This window comes from Orussus abietinus, unplaced genomic scaffold, assembly GCF_000612105.2.
Source record: "Orussus abietinus isolate OABI.00-Male unplaced genomic scaffold, Oabi_2.0 scaffold2, whole genome shotgun sequence".
NCBI classification, from domain to species: Eukaryota; Metazoa; Arthropoda; class Insecta; order Hymenoptera; family Orussidae; genus Orussus; species Orussus abietinus.
The window spans coordinates 1,836,666-1,856,581 of NW_019396012.1; the positions used below are offsets into that span (position 1 = coordinate 1,836,666).

The window sequence follows — 19,916 nt, forward strand, 5'->3', positions numbered from 1 at the left end:
AGATTATACTTCCTCGATGTCTCTTCGAGGTCGTCCGAGAAATAAAACCCCGACTCGCGGCAATCGAGATCCAGTACTCGTCCCCGTAAATAATTAGTCGATTACGCAATTAACTAGTTATTCCGTGCGTTTTTTGCGTACGCAGAACCGACTGACGGACAACATATCCCGAATTTTTGGCGCAATTAATCTACGCATGGAGCGTCTCACCGAGCGCGTCAGGTGTCACACAGAGCGCGTCAGGTGTTACATAGAGCGCGTCCTAAGAACGCGACAGGAGAGAAATTAGAAACAATGTTTCCTTGGAAGTGTCGCAATTTTTATTAATTGTTCATCCTGGATGCGTTGACGCGCTCAGTGGGACAGGATTTATACATTACACAAAAACGCCCGCGTGTACCCTGATAATGTCATGATTGTCATGTCGATAAGGAGACATTCATATCCACCGACGCACTTTACAACCAAGTCCTAGAAAGTGACCTTACGAGCAGTCCCACGGAACGCGTTTCTACGAGTACTTAGTTTTTACCTCACGGAACTTATATACACACATTATACATTATATATATATTATACATTATACATGTACTTATATGTAGAGAGAGATCTCGGGTCTCTTCGTCGATTAGATGCGCACTTAGGCCCTCGTGTAATCGCAAATCTGTAATCCTCCTGTCGAAGGGCCTCGAGGTAGCGAACAACCCTTAATACATGTACATATATATTTTTTAGTTCAGTCCACGCGAGTCCTGTGAGTCCACGAGAGGAGGGATGTAATAAAGTTCTAATTCGAAAGCCGACCCGGAAGTGGTCCCGTTTCCGAGTACACACACGAAGAGGAACCCGAAGAGCATTATTCCAGGCAGGAGCCGGTCACAATGGGACTTTCAACGGGTACGCCTCCTTCCTCGGCGAAACATCCAAATATTTTCATTGGCTCCCTCTTCTCCTAGGAGATGACCACAATGCGCGCATTCCCGGAGCCCAGGATCCTGCAAGGACGAGGGGGTGCCGAATAAAGGCGCGATTACACGGTGTCCGTTTCAGGAGCGGAGCCACTTGCCGGGTGAGTTGTCCCAGGTCCTGGATCCTGGGTCCAGGTCCCCGAAGGACAACCTGGCTCCTGCTCCAGGATGGACCCGGAGAGCGCATTATTCGCCGTTTTGCCGACTCAATTGTGTGTGCGAAGAAAGGCGGCGTTTAACAAGAGTTTAATAAAAGGCAAACAGCCCGGACAACGCCGAGGAGAGGAGGTCCCTGGACGCGGGGACCTCACTCCTGCGTTTCCCGGGGCCCCAGCCAGGATTATTTGCCTTTGAGGGATCAAGGAGATGAGAAGGCCCCTCGGGACCCTGAAGAAAAGAGCCCTCCGAAGCCACCGCAACAGCTGCCGCACCGCACGGGTGCCTTTTTCCCGAAGTGTCTACCCATCCTCCGATCGGACTCCTGCGACCTTTGCTGCGCCTCGATAGCGCGCACGTCCACGCGACATACATCCTTAGATAACCAGGATATGAATCAAAACCCATGGCCGTGGTTTGCGCCTCATTATCCTGGATAAAAACGGAGTCGAAAAGTCCTGTAGAACTTTTTCCTACGATGCATAGTTTGGCCCTGATAATTAATTGAAAAGTACCCAACCGGGCGCGCCGATTAGCAGCACGCGAGGTCGCTGCGCTCTCCTCTGTACTACGTGAGGGGAAGTCAACTCCCGGTATCCTGGGATTCCGCTGGATTTTTCTACTCCATTTTCGACAAAGAAGGATGTATAGACCCTGGCCCACGAATTCTATTACACCTTGTACGTGCGGACAAATACATGCGACGGGGCCTTGGGGCCGCGACCCGAAGTTTCCCTATTCTGTGGGGGTTTAAATAGATCCGCTTGGAAAGACGCACGAGATCGGACACGGATACGGGGCTTGCTCTTTCCGGGACTGAACGAGTACCCTGCCAGACATGACATCCTTTCTAAATGTTTCTAAACATGCAGGAACAGCGAATGCCACCTCGAAGGACCTTCCAGGAACCCCGGGGAGGTGCTTCTTCCGAGTCTCTGGCTCGTTCCAGAAACTCCCTCCCGGCGGAGGGGGGGGGGGGNGGGGGGGGGGGGGGGGGGGCGATCGATGTCGGTGTAATTATCCAACCGTTGAATTCTTTATCGTCCCGAAACAATGACGTATTTCCAAGCCAAACAACATCGGCTGTCGATCCCCCCGATACGAGCCGTACTCGCGCTTATCGTTACCTATTGTTGATACTGCCCCCGTAATAGAATAATCTGTGCAGTTAGGGCCCCGCACCCCGGACAAATATTATTCCTCCCGCCGCCCCTCTTTGCGTTTTCCCGCTTTAGAGAGGAACGAAAGGCCGTTTCTTCTAGTCCTGGCGAGTCTGGTTTAAAGGACTCGCTTTACCTCGCGTCGAGAGCGCCGGGGGACGCAAAATAGGGCTAATCCCTGTTTTATAGGATGACATGGAAACCTCATCGCGGTTGTCGGTTGCGAGCCTTAGAATAAACAATCCTGAGGGATTAGGCGGCCATTGCGCCGGAAGGCGCCGTCAGGATGTCGAGGATCCTTGTTGTCCTTCCGAATTATCGGGCACACTTAGCGAAATCCGCCTCGCCAGGACTCCTGCCGCGCTAAAAGCATCTCGTCCTCTTCCTTGTAATCTCGAGTCCTCGGAAAATATCGCGCTCTTGCGCCGAATTGTGGAAACGGTCCTTTAGCCTCCCTCGCGTCTAAAGAGGCGAGGAAAAATATATACGTTCGATTATGTCGATATTCTTAGATCAATGTCGAACCATGGCTGGACGTTTTATCGCTGGAACTGGAGATGGTTCAGAATGTGCCTCGAGATCTGAGAGCGAAATTAAAAAATTTCACGGACATGGGAATCCCTCCGCGAAACGCCATCGTTGCGGTTATTGCGGATTTTTCTCAAAGTCGTCCAAAAATATCATGCAGCGGTTTAATTGAAGTTGAAGCTGCTATTGAGACGATCGATTCGGGCTTCCTTTTTTTTTTTTCGTTTTCCTCGGCGGCTTAAAAAGAACCAATTGACAATTGGTAATTGGTTTCCCGGCGCTTCCGGCCGCGACCGCATGCGTGTGCACCGGAGTGACGCACACGGCCAGAATGTCCGACCAATTATGGAAAATTAATTGACGATCGATGGCTCGCGGCGATGCGCGCATAGTTCGCCTCGAATAAGCTTCCTTTGTGCCCCGATCAGCCTTTGCCAGCCATATAATAATTAAAGATTAATTAACAATCGGGCCGGTGAATTGCGATTGTCAGTGGCGGTGCATCGGCATTGCGCGAGATCCGGCTATATTTACCTATTTGCGGTGACACCGTTATCAGCCCTTTGAACGCATAAACGTGATTATGGCTCTTCCTCGAACAGGAATTTCTCATTTTGGATAGTCATTTTTCACACGTTTTAACAATTTTCTTGTTAACGTTGCGATGACGTGTAAATATTTTTTTTTATCAGCTCTTTGAACACGTAAACGTGATTACGGCTCTCCCTGATATGGAGATCTCTCAGGTTGTCGGATTTTTATTTGTTACGTGTACCTTTATACAATTTTTTAAATCGTTGCCACGACATGGAATCGATCGGAACAATTTTGTTTTTTAAACCTTGGTGGTCTGGTCCTTCGCTACGAAAGTAAAATGGGGAAAAATGCATCTCAGGAGAAATAAGAAAAATCTCGCCGTCGGTTGGCTCGGTAAAAAGCAAATATTTACCGCGAGATACCTGTAATCCTCGTGGAACCCGCTGAAGATTCCTGCCTATTGTCGGGTCCGCCTTTACAGGATTCGGCAGGATCTACGGCGGCAGATATTTGTTATTAATTGAAATGAAAGGCACCGCCGAGAAGGGTGACGTTTTTCCGTGGAAACTCCAGTCCCTGCATTGTATATCCGAGGCTTTCTCTGAGCGACTTTTGGATTCCTTCGCATTTCTTTTTTTTTCTCCAGATTTTGAGACCAGATCCTTAAATCGTCTCGATACCGATCCTGGCGAGGTCTCGGTAGGGAGATCTTCTTTCCGGGATCCTTATAGTAGCTTAGACCGGTGGCCTTTCGATTTTGGAGTCTCTTTCACTCGATTCCGGGGTTTCTTTAGCTCGACTTCGGAGTCTGCGTCCCGCGGCGAGTGATTATCGCGGGTAAGAAAGAGAAGAGGCGAAGAACGGACCCGAGGAAAGAGAGGAGAGGACCACGCGCAGGATAATTCCCAGGATCAATTTCCGTTGGCTTCTCCTCTCCCTGCGATTATATTCCCGAGGCGAAAAGGCGTCCAGTCAAGTGTAACGTAAACTAATAAGTCCGTAGGAATTTGGAGGATCGACCAGCCGATTCTCCCCGGGCATCTCCAGGAAGCCCGGGACATCCACTTAGCACGCTGCTTAGACGTGAAAACATCTGTATTGTCGCCGCATTAGCGCCGGAATTCTGCCGATGATTACCGGAAAATCTGTAATCCCTCCCGAGATCCCTGGAAGAAGAAAGAAGCCCCCGGAAGTCCGAAATCGAGAAAGCCCTGCGCCCTCCTCCGCCTCGACAAGAAATTTCAAAATGGCCGCCAAGCGCAACTTTCTACCTCACGGATCTCTTGCGTGAAAAGATTTTCATTGCCGTTGCTATATCGCCTATGATTACAGAAAAATCCGTAATCTCTCTCTAGGAACCCGAAACAGGGAAAAATGAGAAAGGATCTTACGGAAGTACGAAATCTGGAGAACGAATTGCGATGTCAAGCCCCTCCGGGAAATTCCAAATGTGAGAAATAACTGCGAGACGTGTTTCTTCTTAATTTTTTTTTTCTTCTTCATCCCTGGAGTCACAGACGTCACCGAGTCAAAAGAGAGCGTGAAATTTCCGCCTCGTGTGCCGTCAGATTTTTCGCTCCTAACCCTTTGTTATATGAAAAGTGCAGCGCCTGACTATTTCGCCCCTTCCTTCGCGCGGAATTTCAGGAGCGAGCATTCAGCCGAAAAACCCTTGGAGTATTTCCACGGAAGAGGAGAGAGCGAGACCCAGGAACGTTGCTAAGGGATGCTAGACACCCTCGGGGGATGAAAATATTCAGTCAGACGCCGACGGGAGATTATCCGACGGCCTCATCTCAACGTCGAAATCCTATATTCAGAGTGTTGCATCTGGCGAGGCGGCTCCGCCAATGTATGCACCGCACCCCCACGGTTACACCCCCGAGGTGCTCGGTTTGTCTTACGAGAGATTCAAAACTACGGGAAAATCAAGAATGTTCCCTAGGATTCATCTCTCCCCCTTTCCGGAACAATCTGCGATCGCTGGGATTAATTCCACCCCCTGAATTTGACAATATTAATATATATGCATAATACGGATACGGTGCGTATATATTACGCGGCGGCCATTTTGATTTCAAGATTTCTCACCCAATTTACCCGGCGAATGTCGCGATATTAATAAAACTGCATATTCCGTATATATTCCCGCGGCGGCCATTTTGGTCCCAAGATGATTCCCAGATTTTGTCGAGAAGAGGAAGAGACGGTCCTTCCAGGGAACGAGGGAAGGAGAAATAATCGCCTTGCAGTTGGTAGGGCCCATTGTGGTCCCAGCAATGGCGGATGTCGCATATATACCAATGCCAACGGCAAATCCTGCAGCCACCCAAAATACCCGGTAATCCTGCGTGAAGGATAATCCTGATCCTCGTAGGTAGACTAGGATGTAGGTTCGAGTCCTGTCAGGGCGCCGTATGTTCCATTAGGTCGCACTTGAGACCACCTCTAGAATAAAGGTACCCTTAAGATTTATTTACCCTTCACTTATAATATCATCCGTAGCTTTGGCTCTTTACCGTGCAAAAATCACGCGTATCGCGTTTCTCACAGCTATTAATGCGAAAAAAAAAAAGAATTATTTACTGGGAATTTTACCCGCGAGAATGGAGTCGCGAGAGCGCCTTTATCAATTAGTCCTGCAGGATTGGTTTGCAGGATCCGGGATCCGGTTCTGCAGATTCGGCCGCGATTAACGCGAGGATTAGGATCAGGGTCGGCACCGATTTCAGCGATCTCATCCAGGGGTACCAAAATGGGCACACCCCACGACCCATTCTCCACCTATCCCTGCTGTCCAACCCCTCCCCTGCCCCCAGGTAATGCGCATTACAACGGTTTTATATCATTAATACGGACACATGAGCGGGATTTGAATAATTGAAGAGATACCCCCCCGGATTACGTGCGAAGGACATTGGTACCCCTGGACCACGGTTGCGTCGACAGACTCGCGTCCCCTCCGCCGGGTGTGCCCTTAAACCTAATTCCTTAAACGTCCACTGCCCACGAATTACATACTCAGGGTCATAAACCGACTGCAAAAAACCACCTTTCCTTCTTACACGTCGAAAAGCTGGGAATTTAACGGCAACATTTCCCTCTGTCTCCATATACCACATATGTATCACATACATAGACAATCCTCTTAAAGTCGCTACAATTTGTACAAGTCGCAGTCGTACATAAAAATGATGGTATTAAGTGGTCCTAAACATTAATAGGTAATAAAATAGTCCGTCACGACTAGTATCCGTAGTCGTACAATTTTCCCTCCCCTGTTAAATTCTCCCAGGGAGATGCGGCGGCCTCGAGGAGCGTCAGGGTCGAGCGGAGCGAAAAGTCCATAATACTCGAGGCGTAGCCTGATTATCCGCGTTAAACGCGTCCAGCGCCACCCCTCCGCGTCGGACGATCTTCCCGCCCGCTTTCGGCCACTGCCTCCTGTCCCGTCCCCGTGAAATTACCAGTCGCTCGTCCCGGGTCACGCCGAGAGGGATGAAGTGCCGGAGAGGGGGACTGGTGGGCGAGGCATCGGCTTGGAGGGTGCGTCACCGACCAATGAGGACGCGCCGCAGAGGGTGGCTCCTCGGGGTGGCCGCGAGAGGCTCGAGCAACGACCGACCTCGCACCCTTCGGTCACCAGTCCGCGAGGGCAGTCGCCGAATCGTCATTTATCAGGGATGCTGGAGGTCCGTAGGCCCGACCAGGAAGTCATCGCCGGGCGCCGCGCTCCCCGGCCGCAGGGAAATCCGTGAACGGTCCCACGACGCCGGGGCGTCCGCCATCTTGGAGCCGAGTTCCACTTTCGCGGCGACGCGCGGCCAAGGTCCGTGGAACTCGGTTGGCTGCGGGCACCGCGAGTCCATTTCCCCTGGAGCCCGGCCGTTGGGCCGGACGCGAGTCGAGACCCGATTGGCTCGCGCTAACCGTCGCTGCCGGTAACCGCTCGGAAGAACGGAAGAGCGCGAAAGAGAATCCTCGGCGTGGCTTAACGGCAAACGGTGCCTCCGAGAAGAAATTCGGACATCTTGGTAATACTGGAATGGAAAAGTTGTTAGTGCGAGGTGGACGCGCCGAGTCGAGTCACCCTGCGGGTCGTGAAACGACGGACATGGTGAATAACTTAAGGGAGTCCTCGGAATGACCGAGTAAGGGGGCGAAACCGAAGCCACGGTTTCCCGCCGAGGAAGAAAACCTCTATTCTTGTGATTAGGTTAAGAACGCTCGTAGGATATCATTCGGGGGGTGATTCTTCGGAAGGACTCAAGTTGGCATTAGGTTATTGTCTTCAGGCGGTCTCTCGTAATTCCGTAACATGGTAGAGAGCACCTACGCGAGTGACTCTCCAAGATCGCGATCTCCGATGACCGAGCCCTCGAGTCCTCTCCAAGATGGCGGCGGGATCTCCGGCTACAGCCACCGGTATCTCTACAACTATTCGCCCGAGAGCCTGCAACACAAGCTGAAGATCGCCGACGGGCAGCACTCCTCGAACAGGAGCCTCGAGGTCGATTCCAGGGAGAGAGCGTTCTCCAGGAGCAGCAGGAGCCCGGCAAGCCCTGAAGAAATGCGGTACCGCCCTCGGGAAGCCTCCAGGCCCAGCTCTTCCGCCACGATGTCCTCGCCGACCTCGCTCTTCACCATCGACAGCATCCTCGCCCCCAGACCCGTTGGCAACGTCTCCACAGCGACCTCCAACAACCTCGCGATCCTGCAAACCCCGGACTCCGTGGGTTCGCCCCCCAGGACCGCTATCCATCCTCTTCAGCAACAACTTCATCATCTCGCCTTCACCTCGGCGGACTTCCTAGGTGAGAGGCTTTACGTGGCCACGCGTAAAAAAACCTCCACTGAACTGGAGAAACATTTGTTCAGATACCACGAAAGGTATATTTCGTTAGTTCGAAGAATAATTATTTATCCCTCAAATAGACTCTAGTTAATTCGACGCGACGATTCCTCGGAGTTGTAACTATTTATTTGAGTAAATTAATTATTCTTGGAATTAACAAAATATTTCATTGGTACTAGTCGAAGAAATGTTTCTTTCCTTCGATGAGTTCTTTTTCTCGGCGTGGATATCGTTCGACCCTGATGTGAGATGTTGGGGTGCGATAAATCGAGTCTCAGGGCATTTTGATCTCTTTCTGTTTCTTGTCGTGCAGATGCTTAATTTTGGGGTATTACTTGAATTATAGCTGCAGCTTACCCTGGTCTCTACCCTGGTGGGTACGTGGCGGCGATGGCGGCCGCAGGGGTGTCTCTTCATGGCCAACCCACGTTTTATCATACCGGCCACCCTTACCACATGAACCCCAACGCGCCGGGGGTCGGCCCCATGGCGAAAAGGAAACGTCGCCATAGGACGATATTCACGGAGGAGCAATTGGAGCAGCTCGAAGCGACCTTTGACAAGACTCATTATCCCGACGTCCTCCTCAGGGAACAGCTCGCCCTCCAGGTCGACCTCAAGGAGGAGCGCATCGAGGTGAGCTACGCAATAAAAAATTGTCTCCTTATTAATTCTCATTAAGAACGAAGGAAATGTCAAAAAAGTCGAAAAATTGAAATTCCTCGAGTCTCAAGATCGAGGAAAAAAAATCGGCCACAAATTTATTCCCCGCCGAAACGGTACAAGAAATTTCTATTTATGAAGCTCTCGACGTCCCTGACCAACGCAAACAGTATTGTTTGGTATTAGGACCTCTTCGAGTTCGAGCGGCTCGCTTTTCCATTTTTATTGGAGGAAGGAGGAATTTTGTCGTGACTGCAAATTGAGCGAGTCTTGAGTCTTCCTCGGGATGTTAGAAAATCTTAGGAATTTCCTGGAGGTCCTTTCATTTCGCCCTGCGACTTTGTGTGCCTTTAGAGCTGCCTGACAAATTGCTTCTTTCGACCCTGAAGAGCTAAGATTTGGGGTTGACAAACATTTCAGGTCGCCCTACGTTTTCGTCGCGCTCAATTTATAGGGCCGGCCAATTATTTGTCTTGTCATCCTTTGTCAACCGACAAGCTCTTTAATGCCCAGGTCGCAGGATATTAATATGCACTTTCGGAAAAATGCCTCGCTGCGTAGTGTTAACGTCGCACTGATTAATCAGAGTCCTTTGGTGATAACAAGTGTTTGTTTGTTCATTCGATTACAGGGACCTCTATTGTAAGCATTCGTTGTGTTGTAGCGTCAAAGTTTGCCCAGGTCGTTTATAATGTATCGGTGCAACAACATTTGCCAATTGCGGGAAAAATGGATTTCTCGGATAACTCGAGTGCCCCCTTGAATTTTGGCGCAAGGATTTGCATTTACGCCGACAAAGTGCAATTAAAATTCGGAACTGGAGTGCGCGAAATAAACTCGACGGATTTTCCCCGTAATTGTCGCGAAATACGTCAAACGGATTAGCGAAGGCCCATTATCTCGATTTTTAACGATAATTGCATTTTCTCATTATCCTAAGGGCTGAAATAAAATACCAGCCGGTATTTTTAGATATTTTTCCTATCTAACCGTTCCGCATCAACTTATATTTCTGCCTGCAAGAGACTAGATGCAACAGTGGCAACTGTAACCCCGTGATAAGCAGCTATCTAGCTGATAACTAATAAATTGCTGCAGAAGAAACGCTTATCAACATTTTTGGCTCGGCGCGAGGTTATTGAATCATCCACTCCTCCTTAAGGATCCTCATCGATACGTTATCGATAGATACATAACTTTTTCCCTTCATTTTCTTTTTTCGCCAATTTACTCGAGGGATAAAAAAGGCGTATCTTGGAAAATGTCTCCAAATCGATATTTTTTCCTCCGCCAAAATGTCCCAGAGAGTCCTCTTTACTCGGTTTCATTTACAAGGACTTTAAAATTCATCAAAGCAGATTTACCCGAGGGGGGGAAAAAATGTCTCTTCCAAAACGTCTGAAAATCGATATTCTTCCCTCCACCAAAATTTCCCGGTCCTCCCTCGGTTTCATCGGTATGGACTTGCAAATCCATCGGAGCAGATTTATCCGAGGGAGAAAAAGGATCCAGTCCTGAGCCCTCGAAAAGGTTCCCTCGAATCTCCGGGATCCCTAGAGCCATTCACACCTACGGGGTCCCGTGGGACCACCCACGTGGTCGGCTCGCCCACAGGAGATCCCATTCCCCAAGAGTTCCCTTGAGTTCCCGAGGTCCAGCAACAACACGCACCCACGTCCACCTGCCGATGGATTCTGGGCTCGTTAGATCTGCTGTTTGTCCAGAATTAGTACCTTTCCCATTCGAGGAAGAGGTTCAGCCCTCGAAGGGCGGATTTTCGAGTTTCACCGTCATTCTAACTCACTGTTTGCCTCCCTCAAAGATCTGTTTTAGGTATTAGTAAAGGCAAGGTCTGGGACAATATTGACACCCTTAGTTTATCTACGCGCGTGTATGCACGGAAATCGTCGAGGGAAACTAAAAGATCTTGAAAATAATTTCCAACGTTCTTTAGGGAATGATTGAAAAGATCCTTTACTACTTTTTTCGGGGGAAAAAGGCGGCCGGGTCGTCAGGGCGAAGGCGGTATCGATTGTCAGACCTCGCCCAAATCGATTCGGACAGGCGTAATGGACAAATGCTGATTTCAGTGGTGCATTGAAGCCGTTTGATCTTTCCGTTGTCCTGCAGGACCCTCGTTACGGGGGTTTATTCGAGTGACATTCGTGACATTCGTCGATTACACCATCGAGCTAAATCGCTCTTAGCTCGCTAAATCAACCGATGCGTTTTATAGTCCTTCGTAAATGGCCGCCATTTTGAGAACACCTCGTTAAAATTTGCTGATTCTTTTAGAGGACTTGGTTAAATTATACATTTGGTTAGTTATGATCAACATCCTTCGATTCAACCATCGAGCTAAGTCGCACTTAGCTTGGTGAATCGACCGATGCGTTTTATAGTCGCCATTTTGAAAAAAGAAATCTCGTTGAAATTTTTTCATCCTTTTAGGGAACTTGGTTAAGTTATACAAATCGATGTTCCAGGTGTGGTTCAAGAATCGCCGAGCAAAGTGGCGCAAGCAGAAACGGGAGGAGCAGGAACGCCTGAGGAAGCTGCAGATCGAGCAACGTCAAAGGACCGATGACAATGCCTCATCTCCGTCCATGAGAGTCCCAGGACACTTGACATTAAATAGACAACACGACCAGGACACGGATAGTTCGGATCTGGAGGTCGCGTAGTTGACCTGCTAGAAGAATAAATGATGAATAAAATGAAAGAAAGATGGCGCCGACTATGAAGTTACCTTACTCGGCTTCGTCTTGACTGACCTTCCAGAGGCAGGAAAATGTAAATAGTAAATCCTAAACTCATGCCGAGGTGTAAATATACCTGTACATATGGCTAGCGATCGACGTGTATAAACCAGAAATAAATTATTGTGGCGAACTCGACCATTTTTTAATGCCCGCTTTGATCTCACCGCCTCCGGGAATCGATCCTCCGATTCCTGGAATCGAATTTCCACACCTCCTAAAATTTGCTGACCGTCTCTAGCTTAGAAAAAGTAATACATCGGTCGCCTCCTAATCGACTGGTGTTTCTAATCGGGTTGAAGGCATTTACTAATACGCCTTATCAGCCACGTTTCCTCGAGGCAGCGGAAAGAGAGGAACAAAGGCTAAAGGATAAAACGAAATCGACACGCTGTTCGAGTTATGTCTGAGCAGCGTGACCGTATGACCATGAAAATTCGATAATACCTGCCACGATGCAAAAACGCGATATTCCGCGAAATAAGATATACATTCGCGTGTTTCCAGTGACAAAAGTCAGAGACAAGACGTGTGAAATGTGCCTACAAAGTAAGGAGACTAGTGACTTTACCTTTTATTGATTAACGAGCAATTAGGAGTCGGTATCACCTTCTTGAAAACAATTTACTCTTGAAGTCGATGGCCGTAACCTAACCTAACCTTACCTAATCGATGTGGTCAGTATCGGAACTAGTTGAGGAAGTATGAAAATTATAGAAATAAGAACGAGTTTCGAGATTAAAGAAATATCCAGAATATCCTGTTCGATTAAATATTCGCGGTGACGGAGAGAATTGTGATGGGGAAACTTGAAGTTGACCTTGCTTTACGCCTTCCTCACACATGGACGTATAATACAAATACGAATATGTATATAGGGAATGAGCGGTCCATGTAAGTCCATAACCCCACGTCGGTTGACTGATCGCAACGCAGTCTTCACACGTCTTGACCCGTGCCCAATTTCTTCGATCGGTACGTGCGCGAAATTCAATTTTCATCGATGATGACTTCGGTACTCCAACGTAGGGGAGAGTTACGCTATCATTGAGTTCTTTACACCTCGACACGTCGAATAGCACCGAAGTCATTAATCGTCCGTCTGACGCGCCGCGGTCTGTGCGACACTATGTGGGACTCCATAATCGAGTACCACCGAAGTGTGTCTTGCAAGCCATTAATTTCTCCGTTTGCAGAGCACACGTGTGGGCATTTACGTTATGATCTACTTCTGATATACGCCTCTGATCCCTGAAAGGCGTTCGTCGTTACACTTTTCGCCGCGTCTCGTGCTCGATGTTTGATTAGTGAGTACATCGATATTGTCGACGGATAGATAACGTCGAGCGAGATAGATAGATCAGTCCAATTCTTATCTAAGGGCGATTGGCATGCTCGTCAAACGGTGCCGATCGCACAGTGGTACCACGTCGCGACAGGTAAGGATGAAGATCCTGCAGCCGACCAGCTCTAAGTGCTACCTGGTGATCAGTGTCCTGGCGATCATCATTTTAACATTTTGCCTGTACAACTGGACGGTTGTTGATAAATCCGAGTACGAGGGCAGCTTGCAGGAGTACGAGGGCCAGGAAACAAGCCCAACGGAGAGGACGACCAACTCGTCCTGGCGAAGAGTGGTCCCACCCAAGAAGATCCTCTTCTGGACCAAGATGTTCAGCAGCAGGAATTTCTACATGGGAGAGGGGGACCTTTTCAAGGGATGCCCAGTCTCGGCCTGCTGGGGCACCGACGATAAGAACCACCAACCTGTGGAGGACTTTGATGCACTCTTGTTCCATGGTCCAGATATGACCTCGGTGCCGATCCCCAAGACCAGGTCTCCCAAACAGGTGTACATCTTCCTGGACATGGAGACCCCGTTGTCGCAGAAAATTCGGAAAATCAAGGTCTTCGAGGACCTCTTTAACTGGACCGTTACTTACAGGTGACTGAAAAAAAAAAATATCCAAGTGAGGTTCGTCATGAAAACGGAATATCCGTTTCTAGAACTATTTGAGAATTCCTGGAAAAATTCCCTTAGGTCCTGGGAAATTAATTTTGAGGTAGTATATCTCAGGAGATGATTTTTAAGAGAAGGACTTCACGCGCGGAATTGGGGTAAAATTTTGAGAAATATTCGCGGAGGCTGGGTAAAGTGGATAAAGTACCGTCTTTATCTCAGTCCTGGGACTCGGTACTTGTGTAGAGTATTATTAACCCTTTTTTCAATATTAATACAGGAGGGATTCGGACCTGATGAGGCCTTATGGGATCTTCAGGATGGTGTCAGGCAACCACGTGATGCCGCCCCATATCCCGGCTCAATGGCAGGACGTCTCCAAGGATAAGGTCCCGGAGGATGCGAAAATCGCCTTCTCGGGGAAAACTAAACTCGCTGCCTGGTTCGTTTCGAATTGTGCGACCTCGAGCAAGAGGGAGGACCTCGCGAAGGAGCTGAAGAACTTCATGGACGTTGATATCTATGGACGGTGCGGTACCTTAGAGTGCTCCAGGGACAATTCATCTGCATGCCAGAGGATGCTCGACAAGGACTATTTCTTCTACTTCGCTTTTGAGAACTCCTTGTGTCCAGACTATGTCACGGAGAAGGTCTTCAACGCGATGCAGGTCAACGTGGTGCCTGTTGTCTACGGGGGTGCGGATTATCCCAGCATCCTGCCTCCTGGGTCCTTCGTGGACGTCCAGGACTTCCAGTCCCCAAAAGAGCTGGCCGAGTTCCTCAAAGCTCTCGCCAAGGACTCCAAGAGGTATCTTGACTATTTCCGATGGAAGGCTCGATACAAGGTCGACCTCAACGCCATGAACTTCAACTGTGAACTCTGCAAGGCTCTTCATGAGAATCGAAAACCGCAAGTGGTGCGCAATCTCCATCGGTGGTGGAACGACAACTCGGGGTGCAAATCGGGCCCCTTGCTGTGAACATTCTTCAACTCTTCATGTACTTAACTTTACGTTGACGAGTCGATTTGATCGTTCGATAATCCTGCGGAAGACGTCTCTAAGATTACCGATCATGTTCCATGAGATACGATGAAGTGAGATATCTTACAGAGTGGACGAGTGGATGAATGACAGGATGACTGGTGTTATGCCACCTTGTAAATTAAATCAGGAATAATTTCCAAGGATTTCTCCAAGTTTCCCCGATATCCAGGGTGGGGATCCTGAAGAGGCCCTCTTTGACAATTATTCCACGGTTTGTGCTCCAGTCGAGTACCCTGAATAAGTATTATGTATGCAGTATTTTCCAGTATAAGTGGATGACGAACATGTGGAGCCGTTTGTTTGTTGCATAAGTCGGGAACGATTTGTTAAATAAATTCGAGATGATTGCCAAGGATTTTTGCCCGGTTTCCGCGATCTCCACGAGGGGTGTAGTCCTAAAGGGGTGCACTAGGAAAATTATGCCACGCGACAGTGCCATACTCGGGTCCGTCGAGCCCGGGGGTGCCAATTATGGACACTGCAACTCCACCCTGAGAAAGTTAACCAAGTTCGGTAAGTACATAAACCCCGGGGCGGCCTAAACTAAGACGATCCCCGGTGCAAGTTTAATGGTTCCCGCGCAGTTGGGGGCTGAGACCTAAAGACGATCAACCTAAGTGCCTCTTTCCTTTTTCCCTCGGCCCCATGTCGCTTTTTTTCAGCCCTGAAGTCAACGAACCTCCCACCTTGAAAGCCTAATTCCCTGAAAACTCTTCCACGGGCGCAACTCCATTCCCGCCGATTCCCACTAAAAGGATCCAGCCCAGCTCGCTCGGTTTCATCGTCCTGGAATTTATTCCGAAAATCGGGGATTCTACCCGTAGCCTCTGCAAATGTTGAATCTCGCTGGGAACGAGTTTTTTTCACGAAAACGAGAGAGTTAATCAGGGTAGAGAGTACCACTCGGTAAACGTATCCTTCATCGGGCTTACGTGAAACCTGCCGCGTTTATCCGGTTGCCGCGCTCTCGGGAAAACATTTCGCGGGTTTTTATTATTTTTTTTATTCTTCCAGGGCTTCGACGATTCCGGGGAAAATTGCGACTCATCCGCGGGAGATGCGGATCCCGAGGGGAAAATTCAATCGCGGATCCAAGGGCGCTTCTTCGACGATGGCCGGATTCCGCGCCCGTTTTGCAACCCTCGGCCCTCCGAGCGCTTCTTTGCGGCTGATTGCTGTATAGAGAGAGAAAACTCCTCGGGCTTCGTCGGATATTGATTTTTCAAAGGTTTCAGTCATCGCAACGGGGAAGCTGTTTAAGTATCCCGCAGCTACAATTTATAGCGCGAAATTTCCGGCCACTGGGTGCACCCTTGAAGAGCCTCCACTGGAGGTTCCGGGACCTGAAGAGGCAATCGGCTCTTCATCGGATATTTTTCAGGAATTCAGAATTCTCCAGCCGGCTAAAACATACATTTCCGATAAATAATGATTTTCAGGGAGAAAATGTAAAATTCTGAAACGTGACGATTTTTAGATACCCCTTCATCATCTTCACCAGGAACAAAATTTAAGAGCACCCGTTCCGCTTCTTCGAGGGCCTCTTCGGACTTTCTCGGCAAGAAACGCGATCGATGGTTTTCCGATCGATCTTGGCAGCTTTTGGCCTCCACTTCTTCGGATCCGGGCTCCTGTCGTCCTCAAAGGGGCAAACCTCCCTTGCAGGACTCTCCGGCAACTCCGAACTTCCCCCAGGATCTACAGACCCCATGTCAACCACCCTGAGGATGTCGATAGGATTTAAAACGAACTGGCTGCATTCAGGAGCACCGATGGTGAGGACTAAAACCACCATGAGCACGTGGAGACCGGTCGTCCTGATAAGATAGGCTACCCCGTCTCCATATTGGAAAATGGGTGGCCCTGAAGAGCGGACATCGCACATGTAATACGCGCCACAAAACTTGAAGAGCCCCACGCAAGTACTCTCACACGTCAGGATACCAAAATGATGCTTCAGGAACATCTTCTCTAGGCTCTGACGAAGATTTTTCCCCGACTTGGCGTAAAGTCTTCCACAAATGGCCGGCAAGATGTCGACCTCGAAGAAGGTCTCGCCGATTTTGAAGCTCCTGCCCAGGCGAGTTGGACAATCCTGAGAGAGAAACTCTTCAGGGTCCTCCTCAGGGTCTCGCCGGGAGCCCAACTTGCTCATTGTGTAGTACTTGTCGCCGCACATAACAATGGCGTCCAGAGTCTTGGCAGTCCAGTACTCCGGGGCCATTATTCTCGTCATTCCTGCGCAAACCACGTAACATGCGTACATCTGCTTACCCCTGTTCTCTTCAGGGAACAATCGCTGGGTCGTGTGTAGTTCGCCCCAGAGGGAGAACAACTTGTTGGGCTCCTCGACGTAGAACTGGTGCCAGCGGAGCTTGGCAGGACTCGAGGTCCTTTTCCTCCTGCACTTGCTCCAGGTGATCCTGTATCTCTTCAGCCATCGGGGCTCTTCGGCGGCACCGGCCTCTTCAGGGTCTTCGCAGGGGTCGTAGATATCTAGGGGATCGTAGCTACAAGGATCCGAAACCTTGGCAGGGACTAAACGTGTCCTGGGCTTCGGAGGGACGCGCTGCATCAGTCTTAAATTATGCAACTGGCCGCAGTGGTAGATCATTTGGTAGATCTGCACGCTGAAGAGGCCCTCCGAATTTTTCTCCTCATCTTTTTCCTTCTCCTCTTCCTTTTCAGCATCCTGGCCTCGAACGTCACCTTCCGTATCCGTTCCTGAAGAGTCCTTAATCTTCAAGGGGCCGCATCTCTCGTACGCGTACGCTCTCAGGAGCAGGATCATCAAGTGTCTCTTCAGGGACTTCTTCGTGCAGAACTTCAGGATGCATGCGTAGCCCTGGTCGTCCCAGAACCCGAACTCGTCGCAGCGGTACGGGTTGTAGAGGTACCAGAAGAAGCCGTCCCTCCAGAAGGCCAGACAGAACCTGGGGGTCCTGAAGATGCAGTTGAAAAACCGATCTTCCAGTCCATCGAACCATTCCTCCAGTTTCCTGGTGCTCTCGTGAATCGGCGATGTCTGACGATCCGTTGTCTTCTGCCAGCCCATCGTGTCCCTCGTGTGCATCAGTTCCGGCCTGCTAGTCTTCCGGGTCGACCTGAAATTCTTCTCTAAATAGTCCCAGCTGACAGTCTCCATCCTCGGCAGATCCTTCAGCTCCTGCACCAGCTCCACCTCCACGCTGTACCTGTAATTAGTAGGCAGCAAATGAAAGTTCTTGGATACTTCTCTTTAAATAGCTGAAGGACGTAATTTAGGGTGTTGCGAGAGAAGTCTCGTTTATGAAACTTTATGAAACCTGTAATTATACACCACCACGTCGTCGAGTCGCTGATGTTCCCTGATCTTGAGGCTCCCCATGTGCACGAAGAGCAGCCACGCATGGTCGTATATGTAGTCGATGTTGGCCCCCCAAGCAAATTTATACCGCAATTGCGTCTTTACCAGGAGAGCCACAACAGCCTGATAGAAGCAGAACTTCCAGGTGCCCCAACGAGTCCTGGAGACGTCCAGCTCCGGAAGGTGCATGCCCTTTAACCCTCGAAGACAGACGGTGGCGTAGACCCTGTCGGACCTCTTCTTCGAGGAGAGTACCGAGACAATATAATCCCCATCCACCAAACCAGGATGCTCCCCTGCCGCCCTGTCCACCAGGAGATTTTTCTCCTTTTTAGGACACGTCTCCGGGATCCTGGCATGTCCCAGTTCCTTAAAATCCGCGTAATCCTCCTTCGCGTTGTCCAGACTCGAGCTTCTGTCTCTCTCCTCCTCGCAGGGAGTGCCTCCTTTCTTCCTTCTTTTCCTTCTTCCCTCCACCTCTCCTTGTTTCAAGCAAGGCCACACTCCTGGCCATTTTTCGCCTTCGTCCTTCGAAATCTGCTCGACTCCTTCCGCACCCTCCACCTGCATCGATGAAGAGATTAATTAAGGTGCTTAATAGAAAATACCCGGAAAATGAAGAACTAACCGATGACGCTTCTCGCAGCTTCCTCCAAATTCGGGTTTTCTCCTCGGGGTTCAACCTGGATGGCAGTTTTATTTTTTTCCTCGCGTTGAACGCGTTTTGAGGGAGACACGAGGGAGGAGGAAACGTTCCCTCGCTGGACTCCAGGTTGGGAAATTTTGGAAAATTCCCCGGCTTCCTCTGCAAGTACTTGTCCTCTGATTTCAACTTCTCCTCCCGTTCCACGTACCTGGGGGGTTGAAATGTTTAAATGAGAGGATATTCATGTTTATCTTATTATTTTAGGGAAACGAATGTTACGATTTCATGTAGATGCGCCACAATGGCTCGCCTTCGGCGCAGATATTCTCCTCCTTCGGCCAGCAGCTATCTTCTCTTTTCCTACGTCTCTTTCTTTTCTTAGGTTTAGTCTCTTCCCCTTCATCATCGATCTTTTCATCCCCTTTCGCCGATTCCGCAGTCTCCGCGGTCTCTTCCCCTGCTGTAACCTCCCCTTCGGTGGTGGCTAACCCTTCCGTTTCGGTTTCGGTCTCACCCTCTACGTAGTCTTCCACGTCGGTTGCTTCCTCGTCCGCCATTTTGTTTCCCTCCGAGTTCTTCCCTTCTCAACAACCTTATCTCCTCTTTCCGCGAAGTACTCCTAACCTCACTCGATCATTTTCATCCCTTCTCGAGGAAAGTCATCCCCTTTCTGCATTTTCGCCCGTTTTTCTATATTTTTTCAGTCAATTTCAAGAATCCTTAACCGAAAATTTTGCGACCGAGATATTATTTTCTCTAAAGGATTTTTCTACGCGAAGACAGCTGCCAAGGCCTTCTTAGATTCCTTGCTTGGTGGAAGATCAGACAATTAAATCATGAGTAGTGTTCGTACATTCGGAGGAATCGCTCCTTTAAAAACTAACGCTCGTTCTCGGAGAAATCCATTGTTGTTCCTCGCGCCAGGGCGTGGGCCGACACACGACGACTCCGTCATGGCGGCCATTTCGTTCGTGTGACTTTGTAATTATTTTCCCGGCAGCAGACGAAGCCCCAGGCGACCGAAGCAATCTCGCTGGCGAAGCCACCTCGTGGCGCAAGATTTTCAAAGTGTTTATAAAATTACGCCGATTCACCGTGGAAATAACGTGAAGCCAGACGCGGCCTAAGCGCTCGGATCTTTATTGGATTTGGAAATCAGGCCGCCATTTTCCATCGACCCTCTCGCATCGTTTCGTCGATTTTTGCCCTTCACCTGAAAACTAAAAATGTTACGCTTAAAAATCTACAAGAAACGCAAATCAATCCACTGCTGAGAATCCTTAAAATGCGAG

At 49.4% G+C, this 19,916-nt stretch overlaps 3 protein-coding genes across 5 annotated transcripts; 2 read left to right on the forward strand and 1 right to left on the reverse strand.

The window, feature by feature from the left end:
- Nucleotides 1–7,667: 7,667 nt before the first annotated feature.
- On the forward strand, nt 7,668–11,552 carry LOC105700473 (homeobox protein goosecoid). The gene is made up of 3 exons (XM_012426311.1): nt 7,668–8,163; nt 8,551–8,840; nt 11,354–11,552. The coding sequence occupies exons 1-3, from the start codon at nt 7,668–7,670 to the stop codon at nt 11,549–11,551; spliced, it is 984 nt and encodes a 327-aa protein (XP_012281734.1). The 3' UTR covers nt 11,552.
- A 581-nt stretch (nt 11,553–12,133) lies between these two features.
- On the forward strand, nt 12,134–14,987 carry LOC105700632 (alpha-(1,3)-fucosyltransferase C). Of its 3 annotated transcripts, none has more exons than XM_012426663.1 (3): nt 12,134–12,933; nt 13,008–13,571; nt 13,867–14,987. In XM_012426663.1, the coding sequence occupies exons 2-3, from the start codon at nt 13,018–13,020 to the stop codon at nt 14,564–14,566; spliced, it is 1,254 nt and encodes a 417-aa protein (XP_012282086.1). In that variant the 5' UTR covers nt 12,134–12,933; nt 13,008–13,017; the 3' UTR covers nt 14,567–14,987. The 3 variants fall into 3 exon arrangements, with proteins under 3 accessions (XP_012282086.1, XP_012282085.1, XP_012282083.1); XM_012426662.1 differs by having other exon boundaries at nt 12,134–12,601; nt 12,823–13,571; XM_012426660.1 differs by having other exon boundaries at nt 12,134–13,571.
- Nucleotides 14,988–15,655: 668 nt separating this feature from the next.
- Nucleotides 15,656–19,575, reverse strand: LOC105700631. Its single transcript, XM_012426659.2, has 6 exons — nt 18,904–19,575; nt 18,607–18,832; nt 17,938–18,542; nt 17,384–17,826; nt 16,114–17,341; nt 15,656–16,035 (listed from the first exon to the last, which is right to left on the reverse strand). Exons 1-5 carry the CDS (start codon nt 19,179–19,181, stop codon nt 16,143–16,145), a joined length of 2,751 nt encoding a protein of 916 aa, XP_012282082.1. The 5' UTR covers nt 19,182–19,575; the 3' UTR covers nt 15,656–16,035; nt 16,114–16,142.
- Between the last annotated feature and the right edge of the window lie 341 nt (nt 19,576–19,916).